The 18,183-nt window shown below is 51.0% G+C and overlaps 1 protein-coding gene across 50 annotated transcripts in view; it reads left to right on the forward strand.

Moving 5' to 3' along the window:
* Positions 1-18,183, forward strand: part of Celf4 (CUGBP Elav-like family member 4) — a 288,929-nt gene that overhangs the window by 243,937 nt on the left and 26,809 nt on the right. For 26 of the 50 annotated variants that reach the window (XM_074069925.1, XM_074069927.1, XM_074069926.1 and 23 more), the window contains exons 4-6: positions 16,109-16,237; positions 16,541-16,620; positions 16,988-17,131. In XM_074069925.1, the coding sequence (XP_073926026.1) occupies positions 16,109-16,237; positions 16,541-16,620; positions 16,988-17,131 (353 nt within the window). The remainder of the gene's footprint in view (positions 1-16,108; positions 16,238-16,540; positions 16,621-16,987; positions 17,132-18,183) is intronic. The other 24 variants (XM_074069933.1, XM_074069938.1, XM_074069940.1 and 21 more) reach the window with 1 other exon arrangement.

An 18,183-nucleotide genomic window follows, 5' to 3' on the forward strand; every position in this document is an offset into this window, starting at 1 on the left:
CTTTAAGTCACCCAGATGAGGCATTTCCTTATGGCAGCTCTAGGACAATAACAGTGTTTGAAGGACCCTGGGGCAGTTTGCTGGTTAGATCTTCACCTTGTCTCTTGCCCTAACTATACTCCATGGGGGTGCTGCTGGTCTTGACTGTCCACCTGAGCCACTACCACCAGGAAGCCCCCAAGGTTTGCCAATAAGAAGGTTACAGGCTACATGAAGAGAAGTTAGAAATCCTAGCATACCCAACTTAATAAGTGTTATTACAGCCTGCCAGGTTAGACTAATGACTAATTTACTGTATAAAATACCAGCAGCATTTAAAAAATTTTTGTTAATTAATTATCTCAAACAAAGGTGAAATTTATAAAAAGTGTCCAGAAACGGTGTGCATTGTAAAATCGCCTTGCAGCAGGAGATGAAATTATTGCTAACACAGGATCAAGTTATTACTGTATTGACTTAGTTGGTTTATGACTTTGTAATGGATTTCTTCATTATTGTCTTGGGACTGTGGCATTCGTGATTGCATTAAAGTCCGTTAATCTATGCAAATATCATTACGCTCCACTAAGAACCCCAGCAGCTTTCCACCATTTCGGGAACTGTGCTAAGTACTTGGCCAGTGTGGGTCACTTCTGGCAGCTGGGAGGAAAACTAGGCAGGAGAACGTTCTCTTGGGAAACCCTCTCCACACACTCTCCAGCCTGAGGCAGAATGGGTGGGCACTTCCATGGCATGGCTTAAGGTCTTGTGAAGGTCTTCTTGTTCTGAGCCATCCCTATATCTTTCCCTGACCACAGGGTCTGATATGTCACCATAGTACTGCCAAAATAAATAAATAGGTAAATGGGGAAAAGTGCAGGGCCTTGCTAAAATTACTGTCCAGCCAGGTATTTTGGCTCATGCCTGTAATCCCAGCAACAGAGGAGGCAGAGATTAGAAGGGATTGAGGTTTCAGGCCAGCCAGCACCTGAGATGGAGACTCCATCTCAACCAATAACCTGGGTGTGGTGATATGCACCTGTAATCACAGCTACGAAGGAGGCATAAATATGAAGATCACAATCAGGTCTGCCAGGACAAAAATGCAAGACTCTATCTGAAAAATAACTAAAGTAAAAAAGAGTGTGGCTCAAATGGTAGTACACCTGCCTAGCAAGCACAAGGCCCTGAATTCAAGCCCCATTTCCACCAGTAATAAAAACAAAGGAAGGAAGGAAAGAAGGGAGGGAGGAAGGGAGGGAGGGAGGAAGGAAGGAGGGAGGAAGGGAAGGAGGGAGGAAGGGAAGGAGGGAGGAAGGGAGGGAGGAAGGGAAGGAGGGAGGAAGGGAGGGAGGGAGGAAGGGAGGAAGGGAAGGAGGGAAGGAGGGAGGGAGGGAGGGAGGGAGGAAGTAAAGAAGGAAGGAAGGAAGGTAATACACCTGTCATAGAGATAAAAACTTATCAACTCTGTCAAGGTACCACCAAGTGTTCAACAGGAGTGTTTTAGTCCGTTATAGCTGCTATAACAAAAGTACCATAAACTGAGTAGTTTATAAACATTAGACATTTATCCCTCACGGTTTGGGAAGTCCAAGATGAGGATGTCTGATAATATCACTTAATGGAAAAGGGACCTAGAAGCTCCCTTAGGTGTCTTTTATAAGGGTACCAATTCCCTTCTCAAGGACTCTGCGCTCATGACCTAGTCACTTGCCAAAGCTCCCTATTATCATCACCTTGGAGCTTACGAAATCATTGTGTGAATCTGGGGAGGACACAGGCACATTCAGACCACTGCAGGGAGCAGAAGGCCTTCTGAGCTGGAACAAAGGTCTGGTCAGTTGTTCAAGGACTAGAAAGAGCCCTGGATCTGATTGTGGGTGTTGTCTGAGTAGAGTTGGCCAGGATTGGGTGTTCTAGTGGGCACCTGCAGCCCCTGGCAACTAGAAAGGATGTCTCTAGTATGGTGAGATGTAGGAGCCTAGAACATAGAGATGACTACCCTGTGAGCAGTTGCCAGTCAGTCAAAGGGATCCTAAATACCAGCAGATCAGCTCACTCTGTAGCCTAACCCATTTACCAGCTGAGGCAGGCAGAGAGATACAAACCTGAGCCTCCTGCCCCAAACCCAGAACTGGTCACAGCCAATGGGAGACCCAAGACAAGTCCCTAGCTGCTAAGTCCAAAATGGTTTCCTATTTCACCTTTGCTGGAGATGGACCCTGACCACACTGGGGTGTGGGCTTGGAGAGCATTGTGTGTGTAGATTCTGGCTCCCTTCCCAACCTGTACCTTCCTCAGTCTTGGCTACTTTCCAGTCTGTGGGTTACTGTTGTTCTTCATTCCAACAGTGCTTACAGAGCTTGTGGCATGTGGCAGGAACAGAGCCAGGCCCTCCCAGAAGTGAAAAAAGACAGGAAGCTCCCATCCCCGAATCAGCAGCGATGCTTACTCACGATTGTTAATGGGAAACTGTTGTGGGATACGATCTCTCCCCACCTCTCTCTCTTTCTCTCTCCTGGTTACTATCATTTTGGCCTCATCAAAAAATGAGCTTGAATTTCAGGAACAGAGAAGGGCAGAAATCAGGTCCAGGTGGCAATTTGTGGAGACTAGGGCTAGACGCAGTTTATTAACGGTGCCTGGGGTGGCCACTGCCCTCTACCCCCACAGTTCTGCCGCTGGATGGGGGATGCAGGTGTGCTAAGATGAGCCTGGGATTCATTGAGCTGCAGCACTTGTTCCTCCCTGAGCTCCCACCACCCTCCTTGGATTGGCATTCCCAGACTTTTCAAGGTGAAGGAGCCATTTTTAACATCAAAAATTCATCAGCACCCCCCTTGACAGATGTTAGACTTTGAGTATCCACTGTTAAAGAGAATGCAAAATGACAAAAAGCTACCTTGAATTCAGCAGTGCTTTCAAATGGATTTGTATTTTTTAAATCAAAACAGCATATATATATATTTGAAAAATACTCACATAGACCTATAAAGGAAACATTTCTGATGCCGTTGGCAGACAGTTTGAGGTGCCTATGACCTCAAGTTCAGGTGGCACTATTGCCCTGCCCATCCAACTTCTGTGTCATGTGAGGACCAGCAGAGAATACTTTCTCTGGCCACCAAGGGTGAGTCTGGACTGAAAGCCAGTCTCTTCTTTTCTTCTCTTTTAGTTCCTCTTTTTCCACCAGCCTCTTCAGCCTCCTCTTCCTCACCCGAAACCCAGGCTGGAGTGGGTTCACTTCTTGCCTACTGTCCATACACCTGACCCCACTGTGCTTCCTGTTAATTACAGGCCCCTCCCACCAGCCCAGCCTGCCCTCTTTGGCCTCCCCAACTCAGCACTATCACAGCCCTTCTCCAGGTCCTCCTGCATCTCCTGATCTTTTCCTGGCCCCGCCTCTTCAGGATACCTCCCTGCCATCTCCCTTGCCATGCTCAGTCACTACAAGCCTGGAAGCTTATCTGACGCTTTTGATCATAGAGAATTCTTTTTGGCAAAATCAGCCCTGTTGAGTCAACAAAGGCCACCCCATTTCAAAAGGGGATGTAACCATGCTGTAGTGAAGCATGGTAGTGAGAGGTGGATAGAATGCGTGGAGATGCCCAGCTGGTCCAGGGCTGATTGTCAGGACATGCAAAAGGTCAGCCACAGCTTTCCCTGTGGAAGTCTGACTATGGCAGAAAGGGAAGGACTGGCTAAGGAGACCAGCAGGGGTCTTCACTCACTTCTCCCAGAGCACCTGCTCCATGCAGTGTAGTCCTCATAGTGCTGTGACCCCAAGTTACCTCCCTTGTCAGTGAGAGGGTCATGTCTTGCTTTTCAAAACCACCCTTCTCTAGCTCCTTGCAAACAAGTCCTTGAGTTGAGGAAAACTCTCTGCATTCTCTTCTCTCATCCCCAAGTTTCCTTTCTTCTCCCCGCCCCTCCCCAGAGATGGGAAACAGGGCAGCCTGTCTTTAGGACCATGGACTCAGCTGTGACAATGCAGCATCCCAGCAAACTTTATGCTAAATGATGTACCATCCCTTCTGTTGGCCCTATGTATCTTCGTCCAGCACCCCCATCCCATAATGCCCTGCCCTTCCACAGCTGGGTCATGTAGGGCCTTATTTGGAAGCACATTTATCTGAAGGTCAAGGTCTCCTTCTTGTATCTCCCAACATGGTACTTTGTTGACTGCCTGGCTGCATGACTGACCAGTAAGTCATAAGAGGGATCCAGGGAAGCCCACAGCTAGTGTATAAGTTTCTGCCACATGAGAGATCCCCTTTCTGTCTCTGTAAACTGAACTTCATAATAACAAAATATTTCCAACCAGAAGGCCCTGGGAACACCCTTGAAGGACAAGAGCAGGCTCCTTTGTAATTAGGAATGCCAGCCACACACCAACCAAGGTGTGTGAACATGGTGCCACCTTTCAGAATATTTTGTTCCCTCCAGGAAGCTGATGCCCCCTCCCAATCTCATTAGTCATTACACATAATGCAAATCATGCAGTCCCCAGAGCCATGTGCTCTTCTGAGCTCCCTAGAGCCTGATAGTCACCCAGTCTGATGAGCAGGCAGGGTGTGCCTTCTACACAGTAGATGAGAGCTCAGGAGTCAGACCACCAGGGTTCAAATCTGACTCTGCTATTTATTAGCTCTGGGACCTCTTGCAAGTTGCCAAATCTCTCTGTATCTCAGTTTCATCATCTGTAAAATGGGGGTGAGAGTGGTGGCCATCTTGTAAAATTAAAGTTCTTGGTTTGTGGTGAGTGCTCCAAGACAAATTAGCTGCTATTGTCCCCTCTGAGGCCATGGTCCTTGACTGAGAGAATGAGAGGATACACCTCTGTATACACAATATGGGTGATGCCAGTCCTCTAAGAGCAGGGTGGAGTCAGACTTGACACCAAAAATCGTCCTGTTCCATGGGGTTGGAGGCCACCGCCTTGACCTTTAAGGAGCATGTTCCTGTACTGGAGCTGTCACTCTCCTCAGGAAGGGGTTTCCTCATCAGGTATTGTGGGAGCTCAGGAGGCAGCCTTGACCTGCTGTAGGCTCAGGAAAACCAAGAGAATCTTTAGTTGCTCACAGTAAACTGGCCCAATTGCAAATGTGCTCACCACAAACCCACCAGAAAATATGGAGGCTTAGGACCCCCAGTTGAAAGGCAAGTTGGTTCAATGTAGGTCTGGAATAGAAGAGGGTTCAGTCTTCTAAGATCCAGCACTCTAACAGGTATGGGTATCAATGACAAGTTTTCTGACCTTTTACATTTAGACCCCATCATCTGAAGTCCTCAGTAACATCTCAGCCATCCAGTCATCCACATTTATCTATCGCTCTATGTGACATCCATCATAAATCTATCTGTTTTCTGCAATCATTTTTCTCCTCTGTGTATCTATCTATCATCTAACATTTAATCTGGATATCTGGCCTTTATTAATCATGTCTCCCGCCCATCCATCTCTGTGTCTATCTGAACTCCATTATCAGTCATGAGTTAATACAATGTGTACTTTAAGCATGGGCCTTCTGAGTTCCATGGGGGTGGGCAACAGAAACTCTAGGAGGTCTGGGGTAGCCGGATCAAAGTGGGAGAGGAGGAAAACTGGATGGCTGATAGAAGAGGAGCCCAACACTTCCCTCTCAGAGCAGGGTTAGCCTGCTGGATGGAAGGAGAAAAGGCACAAAAGAGAGGAGAGGAGAAAGAGGAGGGGACTTGCAAAGTCATTGGAACACTGCTGACCTAGAGAATTCTCTCACCCCAGCCCCAAATTCGAAAAGTTTTTTCAGCCTGCTTCCTGTGAGTAATGGGCAGATTGCCCAGGCTCAGCTGTTGAGGCATAGAAGGTGGGTGCTGCTGTCTCTATCATCACCAACAGGGCCTGCAGTCAGAAATCATGTGCCCAAGGAGAGATGGCAACCTACAGAAGGCTGACGCTTCTCAGCTCTGGCTGCATATTAATGTCACCTGAGTAATTTTCAAAAGCCAAAAATACTGATGCCTAGACTCCAGACAAATCCCTGAGGAAGAGGGAACAAGGGCTCTGAGCAGATCCAGGGAGACACCTACAATCACCTTCTTCTGGACTGCCTCCCACTGGGTCGTATTGAATGAGGTAGAGCCCAGTGGCCCCTGAGGATCCCTAGAAGTCCTGGCATTACCCAGGGGTGGGAGTAGTCTTGGAATCACAGCCTCCATGCGATCTCTCTTGATTCACGAGACTCTAGGTTAGACAAGCACCTTAGAATCAGAGGCCATTCTTCCCTCCACTTCCCTCAGCTCCCGCAGTGAACTGCTAGCTGTCTCACCCTCAATATTAAACACGAGTGGTATGCCAGAGGGGCAGGCAATTTCCCCTGGTCTCCTGGTGTGAGCATGCTGTTATGTCCGTGGTGGTGACAGGGGATACAGGGGACACCAAGATTACTCACCCTCCCTGTGAGGCTTTGGGAAGCCAGACCACAGCTAGGAGGGTCTGAAGTTCACATGAGGGTAAGCCTGTGGCCAGGGATAGAGGCTGGTCTAGCTGTCTGTAGGGAGTGAGAACTGCCCTGAGGCTTTATCGTGGTGCAGCCATGCGGCTCAGCTAAGGAGCCCCCGCTCCACCGTTAATAGAGACAAACAGCTCCAAGTGGGTCTTTTATTTTTTCCGAGTACCGTGACCACTTGGAATTGATTCTTTGCCCTATCAGCAATAGGTTTTTGACTCTAGTCCTTGGTCTCTCCTTTTGCCCCCTCCTCCCCTGTGGACCACTCCACCCCTGCCCAGCCCCTGCAGCAACCTCCTCCCCAGCTGGAATGAAGCCCTGCTTTGTCTGTCTCCTTGAGAGCCGAGGACAAACTGGCCATAATTTATGCTTCCACATGATATAAAGGGAAAAAAAGGCCCCATTATGCTATAAATTATCCTGTGATGGGTGAAATGCAGGAGAGTGTGCCAGACGCCAGCGGAAACCCCATTAGACAACAGGGTTCAGCTGTGGAGAAGTCCCTTCAGAACTCTGGGCCTTCTGTCGTGTGCCGAGCGCCTGGTAAGGATAATGTAGCAGATCAAATGTATAATCAGTTACCTGGAGAGATGGCTGCACACCATCGCCCCAGCAAAAGGTGACTTCTACATAGAGCCACAGTGGTGTCCCAGGCTCCTGCTGGGAGACCTGATGCAGACTCACAGATGGAGGGTCAGAGAAAGAGGCAGTGAGGTGGATGGGTGTGGCCTCCAGCCCCCTTACCTGCACCAAACACCAGGGCTCAGCTCCTATCCACAGACCCCATGCCAGCATATCACCTCTCAGAACACAAGAGACAAAGGTGAAGGAAGCATTTGTGCACCCCCCACCACCAGGTGGTAATAGACCCCAAGTCTAGTTCTGTTTCCCCAAACATGCTGCAAACTTTCTTCTCAAGAGCTATTCCTCTGCCCTGAGCAGGTTCCAGGGGTCAGGAAGGGGCAGACTACAGTCAGGGGGATAGTGCCAGCACATCAGATGTGCTGAGGAAAGAGGGCCCTTTCAGCCCAGATTAGGTATGGAGAGACTCCAGAGATTTACTTCTTGGGTACCCAGGGGATTTTAAGACAGAGGGCTTTGGGTAGACAAGACTGGGGAGGGATTGAGGCATCACTGGGGGCCTCTGGACAATTGGGAATGGCCATGAGTCTGACCCTTGGAGCTGAGCAATAGGCTATGGCTGTCACACTCATTCACCCTTCTGATCTCTGAACCTGAACCCGGGCCTTCACGAAGCAATGTGGCTACTGGGCATTTTGCCAGTTGTCTGTGCAGAGATGAAGGGGTGGAGAGAGCAGAGTGAGAACTCCACTCAGTACTGTCTTCTACCAGGAAGGACAGTGACCTGAGAATTTAGCTCTGTTCAGACCACCTGGGCATGAGTCCTGCCTTCACCAAAGATTGCATGTGAACTCCTTAGCAACCTACCTACCTTCTCCATGCCTCAGTGTCTCCATCTGTGCAATGGAAGTAAGAAAATGCTTGTCATACCTTTTGAATGCTTACCTCGGTATGTGGGTCCTGGAAACTCTTGGATAAATAAGAACCACTCTGATTCTTATCATTACTGCTGTTAGAACCACCTCCTGGAGTGAGCGATTTAGACCAGCAGCCATGATCAAGGCACTACAAATCCACAGGGAGGGAGTTGGTATTGACGGGACTGAACAGTGCTGGCTAGGGATAGTGGAGGCTCTGTGACATTGGAGGTGGGTCCTACAGGCTCTTGTCATGTAGGGACTAGGTGGCATTGACACTTCCAGGTGTGGGCCTGGAAGTCCAGTGAGCTACGGAAGACCCATAGGTACTGGGGATTAGACAGCCAGACCAAGCCCACGGAGGATGTGGGGGGCATTGAGGATGGGCTCAGGTGAGAAGAATGGACCTAGGATCTGAGCCCAGGCCAAACAGAAGCTTTGTCAGAGGTGAGGGGTCCAGGCCTAGGGGCCTTGGGAAAGTGCTTAGATTCTAGTTGATGGAAGGAAGAAGGGGTGTGTGTGTCTGTGTGTATCCTGGCTATTGTACCTGCTACTCCATAACTGAGATGCTCCCTGCCTCTCCCACCTGGCAAACTGCCCATGAGATCCTGAGGGTCCAGCTCCAGCCCTTCAGATCCACCCCAGGCCCACAGCACTCAGCAATCCAGACCCATCACTGCACTTCCCACTGTTACTGGTGCCACTAATTTCCAGGAAACACTCATTCCTGAATTTCTGAGGGTTCCTGGACATCAGCGCCTCATTCCCTGCACACATCAGGATTCCAGGCCCATAGCAGCTCCACCCTCAAAACCCATTGAGCAAGGGGATTCATTCATTCAGAACAACAAATATTGATTAAGCATCTACCACATGCCAGGCACTTTGGGCTCCAGACCTTCAGCAATGCATAGAATGACCATGGACATTGCGTTCGTGGAGGAGAGGAGTGGCCAGGGTGGGGGCAGTAGAATTCTGAGTGCCTGTGGGGCCCCTTACAGGTCATGTGAAAGTTTGAGCTGGTTTTCAGAGTGGAGTGGGGGCTAGGGTGGGTTTCAGCAGGGGAGAGATAGGCTGTGCCTTGGGTTTGAACTGACCCTTGGCTGCTGTGTGGAGAGCAGAGAACAGGGGATGGAGGGTGGGTTGGGGGAGGTCTGTATCAGAGACAGTGAGGAAGTGATCGTCATGACTTGGTGGCTCTATCCAAGGGGGAAAGGAGGAGGGTTGCTGATGTTCCTGAAGTATTTGGAAAGCAGAGCTGGCTAAAGGAACACAAATGCGGGTGACAGGATGGCTTCTCCAGCTCCTGCTTCCTCCCACCCCAACATCAAACAGCACAGGTCCTGGAGGGAACCATCAGATCAAGGCCTGGCACCGCCTCACCCCTGGGGGCCAGAGCTGGTGAGGGTCTTCATTTGCATTCCATTGCAGCCCCCTCCTTCCCCTCCCAGCAGCCTTTGATCTAGTTTGATGTCTCCTTCAGCCTCTTCCCAGGAAGAAAGGCTTTCATCCTCATGAGACAGCTCTCAGCCCAGCTTGCAGTCACTGACTCTGGCTCTGCCACACTGTGCTGGGGGAAGGATGGAGGGATTGTCCTCTCTACTGGGTCACTTCAAGCTGGAAGCCACCCTGAGCCCTAGATAGTGACCCCAAGGAACTGGTTTGTTTCTGGTCAGCCAATCTGGTTGCAGAGCTGCAGAGGGAGCCAAACCCAAGCTAACAACCCTGGTGTGGATAGCAATGCTGGAAACTGGTAATTGTGGGAGAAAGTGGTAAAGACCTCCTATGTGAAAGGCAGGTCTGAGGCTGTGTGCTGCCCTCCCGAGGCAGTGACGGGGTTCTACCAGAGAGGGCCAGGAGGAAGCCAAAGAGACCTCTGGATTTGCGGGTGGGGTGGGTCAGAATCCTTGACAATTACACAGATGTACATGCAGGTGAGTCAGTTTGGTCCCTTCCGAGCTTGACTGATCTGGACTGGGAGAATTTGTGGAAGTGGCTTTATAGGGATGCTCACTGAACTCTGAGAACTGACTTGTTTTGGCTCAATCAAGATAGGCCTCCTGGAGTATGCTGGGGTGCAGCTCAGCTGCCAGATGGTTAGGGTGGTACAAAGGGAGATCTGGCTTTTCAGGCCTTAGCTGGCATGACTGCTCAGTTCAATGCCCCTGGGGGTCTTCTCTGTACCTCTATGGAGTAGGATGGGCATTGCTGCTATCCCACCAGCTGGCAATCCTGTGGGATACCATTATTGTTGTAAATTATAGCTATTAACAGTCATAATAACTGGCAGTTATTGAACTGTACTAAAACGTTTCATATATTCTAACTCAATTTATCCTCACATGGCTCTGCCCAGGGCGAGTATATGCCCTAGTTATAAGGTTGCACGTCCAAAAAGTGATAGAACCAGGACTTAATAGAGCCTTATTTCCTATCAGGTTCCTATCTGGATCCTGTTGAACTCAGAGTCCTTCAACCTTCAACCTTCCCCCTTCCTAGGGAAGGTCCTCCCTGATCCACAGATGAAGTTAGAGAGAAGGAATGTGCCCTTCACCCCTAGACTCATGTCTGGGAGACCTCAGGCACCAAGCAGATGGTCCTGGGATTGGGGCCAACCCCCCTGTTTGAGGGGGGTAGCCCCAAAGTAAACAACCTAAGAGACCCCTAAGAACCCTGCATGGGACACTCTTAGGGTTCCAGACTCTGCCCAGCAGCTGAGGGGCAGATTTTTGGAGTGCTTGAGTCTCTGGGCTCTTGCCTGGTCCTATCTACTCCCAGGACAAAGCCTCTACAGCAGGACAGAAGACCCCAGTTCTGGCATTTTCTCCCTACTCCCAAACTGCTACCCTTGAATCTCCATGCCTCCTAGGAGCCTCTTTGTCCACCCACCAACCACAGACCTCAAAACCACTTATTCCCACCCTGGCCCCTGACCCCAGACTTCTCGCCAGCTCAGGTCCTTCCCCAACACCCCCACCCCCAGCCTTCCCTCAGCAGCTGGAGGGAAAAGAATAGTAAAAGTCTATTGCCATAATAAAAGGCATTAACCATCTGAACACTCGTCCATAGTGCCCCAGCAGCCGTCTATCCTTAAGCAGGAAATATTGTTTAGTGCCGATGATAATGAGCAAATCAAATTTTGAAAATTAAACCGGAATTTGAGCATTAGTGCCAGGATGCTGGCATTTGGCAAGTCAAGTGGCACTGCTGTCACCCGCCTCCTCCTCCCCTCAGGGGCCACTCGCCCTGTGCAGCCAGCAAGATGCTCCTGGGGCTGGAGTAGGGGTAGGGTAGAGACTGCAAAGACAGATCCCTGAAATATCCCCCTCCGGGGGCCTATTCCAATCCCGAGTTTCTCTTTTCCAAGCTCTCCTTTCATAATGCAAATCTTTTCACCCTGAGCTCTTTTCTACCTGACACCCTGGGAGGAATGAGCACAGAAGTCTTTATCTCTCTCCTGGAGGGACAGATTCTGGCAACTAGACTCCACTGCCTTTTCACAGCACCTCTGCTTCCTGAGAGATGTCACCAATGCATTTTATAGGCGGGGAAACCAAAGCTCAAAGTCAGATTGAGTTTCTGGAAAAATAAAGAAGATCCCCAAGCAAGAAGAATGGGAGCTGCACGTGTTTGTGGGAGGCAGGAGGCAGAAAAAGCAAGTCAAATTTCCCAGGGTCTGCTGTTAAGAGCCCAGCCACAGGAAGGGACAACTTGGGTACAGGTGAGAAGGGCAACCAAAGGTCTCCTGCACCTCACAGCTTTTGCTCAAATTCTACTGTGGGCCTGCAGTCCTGGCATCTGCCCCCCAAGCATTATACCTCTAGCCCACCATGTGGGAACCTTCAGGCATACACACATCCCCTACCCCATCAGTCCTTTCTAACCTGCAGCCCAGAGGGCTTAATGTGACCATCAAACAGACCCTGTCTGCTCTCTCTTTTACCTGGAACTTCATGGCAGAGAGTCTGGGGCCTCACAGTCCAAACACTTTGAATTCTCCAGGGATCTCAGATATATACAACCTCCCAACCCACTGAAAGAAAACCTAGGAGGGGCCCCAAGACTCATGTCAGATCATCTGGTCAGTCAGTTCCCAGGTACACAGTAATAATTCAATAAATGCATGTTGAAGGAATGACCAGAAGATGCATCCAAGGGATGTCAAGTGCCCTAGCCCAGCCCTTCCTGCAGTGACAGTAAATGCCTTCACTGGATTCAGAACTGGGTACTTCTGCCCACTCCTCCATGGGGGTGGGACATGTGGACACAGAGCTAAGCTGCCCTCTTTGGATGCAGGCAGGGCTGAGACTGGCACCTTGTTGCCAAGTCCTTCTTGGGAGTCACACGCCTGCACCCCAGGTGCTCGAGCACACCAGCAGATAGAGGCACTCTCCTTCAAAAGAGTGGAAGTCAGGAGCAGTTGCTATGGGATTGGGAGCTCAAGAGGCTGGGGCTAGTTTAGGTCCTGATTGTGGGTCCCAGAACTCCCAATACCACCCAAGTTCCTTAGCGGAATGTCATGAGACCTTTGGTGCCATCCAGGGTCCTGCCAGCTCTGTTACCCTGCAGCCTTGTCCCTCTAAGAAAGTTCTAGGGATCACTGGCCCTTGTCTTGTTTGGGGACTTGCTTATTGTAGATGACCTCTCTTCCCGTCTGGATATCAGCTCCAGTGAGCCGCTTTGCCTCTTGTTCACTGCAGCTGAAGCAGTGCTTGGAACAGTGTCTGGCACAGAAATGTGCTCAGTGAAACACTTGTTGAATACTTGTAGGAATGTGCTCCCCTTGTCCCACCCCTTTCCCAGGAGAAAGAGGCCATGTGAAGGCCCAGGTGGGAGATACAGAGATGTTTGCACCTTCTCCAGGTTTGAAGCATAGGTGGTGCAACCTGACAACCAATGTTTGCCTGTGTTGGACTCTGGGCTCAGCTCCGGTTGCTGTAGGAGAGCACAATATAGTGCCTTGATCTGAGCTTATCAGGAGGGGATACTGAACCCTCTGTGGTCCTCAGCTGATCAGCCAAGATGATCCATCTTGTTATTGCAGGTACCTTCCCTGCCCTGAGGCCCCAAGGCCTCTCGAAAACTGTGACCTCTGTGCCCCTCATAGCAAGGGTGGCCTTCCTGGCCAAATCAGGTCAGGGCAAAACAAAGGGATTAACATACCCCATTTCCTCTTCCTGCCACATTAAAAAAAAAAAATCCAAGTAGTCCCTTTATTACTGCTTGTCAAGCATTGTTCCTACAGCATCTCCCGGAATCCTAGCAGCCACCTGAAGAAGGGCCTATTTGTCCCCATTTAAGGACAGCGAAAACAAGTGTGAAGCAGGTAGTTACATAGCTGGGAAGCAAGGAAGCTGGGTGTGAAGCCCTGAGCCTGCCTGGAAGGAGGTCTACTCTGAACTCAGAACTCAGTATCCTGCCAGTCCTTGGTCTGAAAAGCAAGCCTGAGGACTACACATTCACAAAACACCAGTGGAAAGAGTATAAGCTGAACACAATTGAGGAGCCTAGAAACAAGCATTTGGGATAGGCAGGAAAGGGAGAGCCTGGCACCCTATACGTTTAGACAAGTCTCAAGAATAGGGGTGCAGCCCACACCTGAGAATTGCAAAGTAAAAGACTTCAGGGGAGGAGAGAAGGAACTAGGGGGAAAACCCACAGGCAAAAGGGAAGAGGCTGGATAGGAAGGCACATGTGGATGAATTCTAATGCAATCAGAAAGCTGTCATGAGGATAATAAAGGAATACATCCAGACGTCAGGAGAGGGAAGCCAGGGAGCTGTGTCCTGGCATGTAAATCAGGATTCACAGAGGAGGTGCCTTCTCTTCCCTTCCATCTTCTTTCCAAGGGTGGATTAGGGATTAGCAAGTTTTTCTGGAAATCCTGTTTAGTCAGAACCTTTAAAAGGCACCAAGGGTTGGGGATAGGAGAGAGTCTGAATTTCTCCATGAAAGGAGTAAAAGTTCTCCTTTCCTTTCAAGTGAAATGTTGTTCTGCTTCTGGAAGGCAAATCTAAGGGCCCTCTACCTTTTCCAGTCTTTCCCTTCTTTCTGCCCACCTCACTTCTCCTTGCTCTTTCTTTCTATTCCTCCCATTCCTCTTCACTTTAACTCTCCACCCACCCCCACACACACCTGCTCTTGGTTTCCTAGTCCCTGCTGCTCCCACCCCAGAGTTGTAGTTGGTGAACCAGAGGCGCTGTAGCCCTGAAGAAGTGTGGCTCAAAGTCCTGCCATAACATAAAGCAGTCCAGGCTGGGGCTGCTCCCAAGTTTGGCTGAAGCCCAATTATGACAGAGGGCCAGGCTGATGTTCCCTGACCCCAAACTGATAACATGAACTGACAGTGTGCCCTACAGGATACAGAGAGGAGCCAGGATCCAGAATTTGCCCAGTGCTGAGTACATCCAGGCTGAGGGGTGCCCACAGGGCAATGGGTAGAACTTACTGCAGAAAAGGACCTAGGGTGGCTTGGGAAGGAGTACAGGAGCCTAGAGTCTTGCTCTGCTTTGCTTCAGACCTCAAAATAGCTCCTCAGTCCTGTGTGAAATCTCCCAGCAGTGAGGGCTCTCTGGGAAGGAGGTACCAGCTGCCCCCAGTACAGAGGGATGCAGGATTCCTGAGTGCCCTTGTGTTCAGATAAAACTATAAACATGTGGCAGTTCGCAGGTTTGGGGGGTTGTGTGTCAATTATTTACGAGTCCACAAACATCCAGCGAGTGCCTTCTAAGAGCTGCAACCATTGGGACCCAGTTGCAGGTGCTATGGCTGATACCAATTTAGCTCCAAACTGGGAGGTGTAAAACAACCATTTATTAAGCTCAGAGATTCGGAGGGTCAGGAATTCTCATGGCACAGCATGGAAGGTTTGTCTCTGTTCCAGGATGTCTGAGCCTTGGGTGGAAGGTTCACAGGCTGGAAGCTGGAATTATCTGAAGACTCATTTGCTCATAGGTCTGGTGGCTGGTGTTGGCTGTCAACCAGGGATGTCAGTGGACTTCCTATGGGCTCACTGGGGGTCTTCACATCATGGTGACTGGCAAATATCCCTCAAAGAGAGTCAACTGCTCCCTTTTATGACCTTGCCTCAGAAGTCACTTGCACCACTTCTGCCATGCTGCATTACCTACAGCAGTCTCAAGAGGCGTGGAAGTCACAGTGTAGGAGGAGCACCCCACACGGGACATCGTTTTGCCGGCATTTACAAGCTACTGCAGATCCTCATCAGCCTGAGTTCACAGCTGAGTGGGGTCAACTAACCTCTGACACACACGGTGTGTGGGGTCTGTGGACTCCCCCACAGTGCCACAGTTGAATTTTGTAGCATGAACATATAGGAAGGGCCAGACCAAGGACTCGGTGTGCAGATAAGGTAAAAGCAAGTGAGAGGAAAGGAGATGTGCCCCCCGGGAATGGCCTGGATTTGCTTCCTTCCTTCTCTGTTCATTTTCTAAGCACATTGAGAGCCTACTATGCACCAGGCACTGCTGCTGTGGCAGAGGTTTGGTCTCTTTCCCCCATCACCTGGGGGGTCAGGGACAAGGGAGAAGAGCCAGACAGAAAACAATTACACAAGCAAAGCAGTAAATGACTGTCCTTTGAAATTTGAACTATCAGGGAGAGGACGCAGAGGGGCATGGGTATAGGGGCCATCCTAGAAGAGAAGGATCCAACCTTGTAACTCTTTGTGAGAGTTACAAGGTTCCTCCAGGCAGAGGGAACAGCATAAGCAAAGGTCCGCCACTGACTTGTCCACTGCAAATAATTCTGGTATCCTAAGAACACAGTGTTTAAGAGGAGGGAGAAGGGAACACTGGGCATTCAAACGACCCACGTGCCCTGGGCGAGGGGCCAAACTATGGACTTTGCTCCTCAGTGTGCCACCTTCTAGGCAGGAGGAGGCCCAGTCGCTGCCATCCAGCTCCTGCCTCCGTCACCTGCTCTCTGCGCTTCCCCTCCTACCCAGCCTCTCTCTGCTCCCTTACTCCCGCTCCTTTCAAGTCTTCCGCCCTTCCCCACCCGCAGCTAAGCCCCGTCCTCTCCGGCTGAGCCCCGCCCCCTCCCAAGCTCCTCCCTCTCCACCCCCGTTGCCCGGATCTCCCCTCCCCCGGCCCGGGTAAGCATCTCCTAATTTTGTTCTAGAAGATAGAAAACTCTTCGTGGGTATGCTCAACAAGCAGCAGTCCGAGGACGACGTGCGCCGTCTTTTCGAGGCCTTCGGGAACATCGAGGAGTGCACCATCCTGCGCGGGCCGGATGGCAACAGCAAAGGTGCGGGGGGCGGGGAGGCGAGGGGAGGGGCGGGGGTGGGGGCGGGGAGGGGCGGGGTGGGGCGGGGAGGGGCGGGGTGGGGGAGGGGCGGGGACACACCAGGCAGGCGGAGGCCACACTGGGGGCATGTTAATGGGTCTTTTTGCACCGTGGGCGTCCTGTCTTGTGTTTTTTGCGCCCCCTCTGTTTTTTGTCTCTCTTTCATCTGGTATGCGCCCTCTGTTTCTCGCCCGGCTTCTCAGTCCCAGCCCTCTCTCTCTCTGGGTCCTCGGGGCCATGGCTCAGCCTGTCTTGTCCTCACAGGATGCGCCTTCGTGAAGTACTCCTCCCACGCCGAGGCACAAGCCGCCATCAACGCCCTACATGGCAGCCAGACCATGCCTGTGAGTGTGGCCCTTGGGGCTGGGCGGGGCGGGACGGGACGGGGTGGGGCGGCGTCCGAGCAGACCTGTGCGTCCGGGGCCCAGTCGTCCCAGGTCACAGTCTGGGAAGCATTACTCTTATCACTGTTTCTCAGGCAAGAACACAGGGGCCCAGAGATAAGTTAAGAAACCAAGGCTACCCAGATAGAAAATGCCCACGGTGGGGTTAAGACCTTTTTATACCCCCCGTCCCCCGGTGTAAGGTGCTGATGCCTGTCCCCAGGATAGCACCCCATAGAGGGTGGGTGGGGTGGGCCCAGGCCAGGGTTTCAGACGTTGGGTGTGGTATGCTGGGAGATGTAGGTCTCACATGCTGCCCTGGCTGCAGGGAGCCTCGTCCAGTCTGGTGGTCAAGTTTGCTGATACTGACAAGGAGCGCACGATGCGGCGAATGCAGCAGATGGCTGGCCAGATGGGCATGTTCAACCCTATGGCCATCCCCTTTGGGGCCTACGGCGCCTACGCTCAGGCAGTAAGTGGGGGCAAGAATGGGCGGTGGTTCTGGAGCTCCCCCCTTAAACCCCTAGAGAGACTTCTAACCAGAAATACTACTGTGCCCTAGGGAGTGGTGAGGACCAGTCACCAGGGAGTGTAGCCTCAGAAAGGGTTAAGAAAAGGCTGGTGCAGTCGAGTGGAGGGGGCTTGCCAGGAGGAGGTGGGTTGCTGTCCTGGGGGTCAATAGTGGGTTCCCCTTAGCCAAGTCAATGCTGAATCCTAGGAAACACTAATGGGGGTGAGGGAAGGTTCCCACCCTCTCACATGGAAGGGTGTTCTCAGGTGTTCTGGTCACTCCTGGCAGGAGTCCTATGAAATGATCCAAAGCCTTCACACCCATACATCCACTGCAGTCCTCTGCAGTCCCCTCAGGTCACTAGCCCACTATCTTTTTTCCACATTGGACTGCGCTGACAGCAGCCTCTCTCTCAGCTGTCCCCTGACTTGGAACTGCAATCCCCACATGGTGACATTGAGGTCCACTAGGGTTCTGGTTCTTACTGTGCAGACTCACCTCATTTTCTCAGCAGTGTCAAGCTTTGGACACTTCCAACAGTTTCTTTGTCCCCACTCACCTTTGTGACAATATTCTCAGAAGTCTGTCATGATTCTCCTGTTTTATCCAGCAGACCCAAATTAAGGTCATTTTGGGCAACAGTCTGTGTTGTTAATTCTACAGATTAATCCTGAGAGGCTCATCCAACATGTCTGTAATGCTAAGGTGGCAGATCCCCACAAACAACAGGCCTTCCCCCAGGCTAGTCAGCACCTATGGCAGTCTCTTTCCCTCACTTTCTGTAACTTTAGAGTCCCAAAGTCCCCTACTATTACTTTTGAATGCAGTCATCTACCAGAGAGGTGGCCTGTAATAGCCAGCAGAGATATGGCAGGAATGAGGAAGTCACCAGAGCTCTCTAGGGGTGGTGACCAGGAAACTGCCCTGGCTCCCTGGGGCTCAGGACCTGGGAAATTGGTCCCCAGGAGCTGAGCTCCCTGGTGGGGAGGGATGCCCCCTGGAAGCGCGTGATA

The sequence above is a fragment of the Castor canadensis genome, chromosome 4 (assembly GCF_047511655.1).
Source record: "Castor canadensis chromosome 4, mCasCan1.hap1v2, whole genome shotgun sequence".
NCBI classification, from domain to species: Eukaryota; Metazoa; Chordata; class Mammalia; order Rodentia; family Castoridae; genus Castor; species Castor canadensis.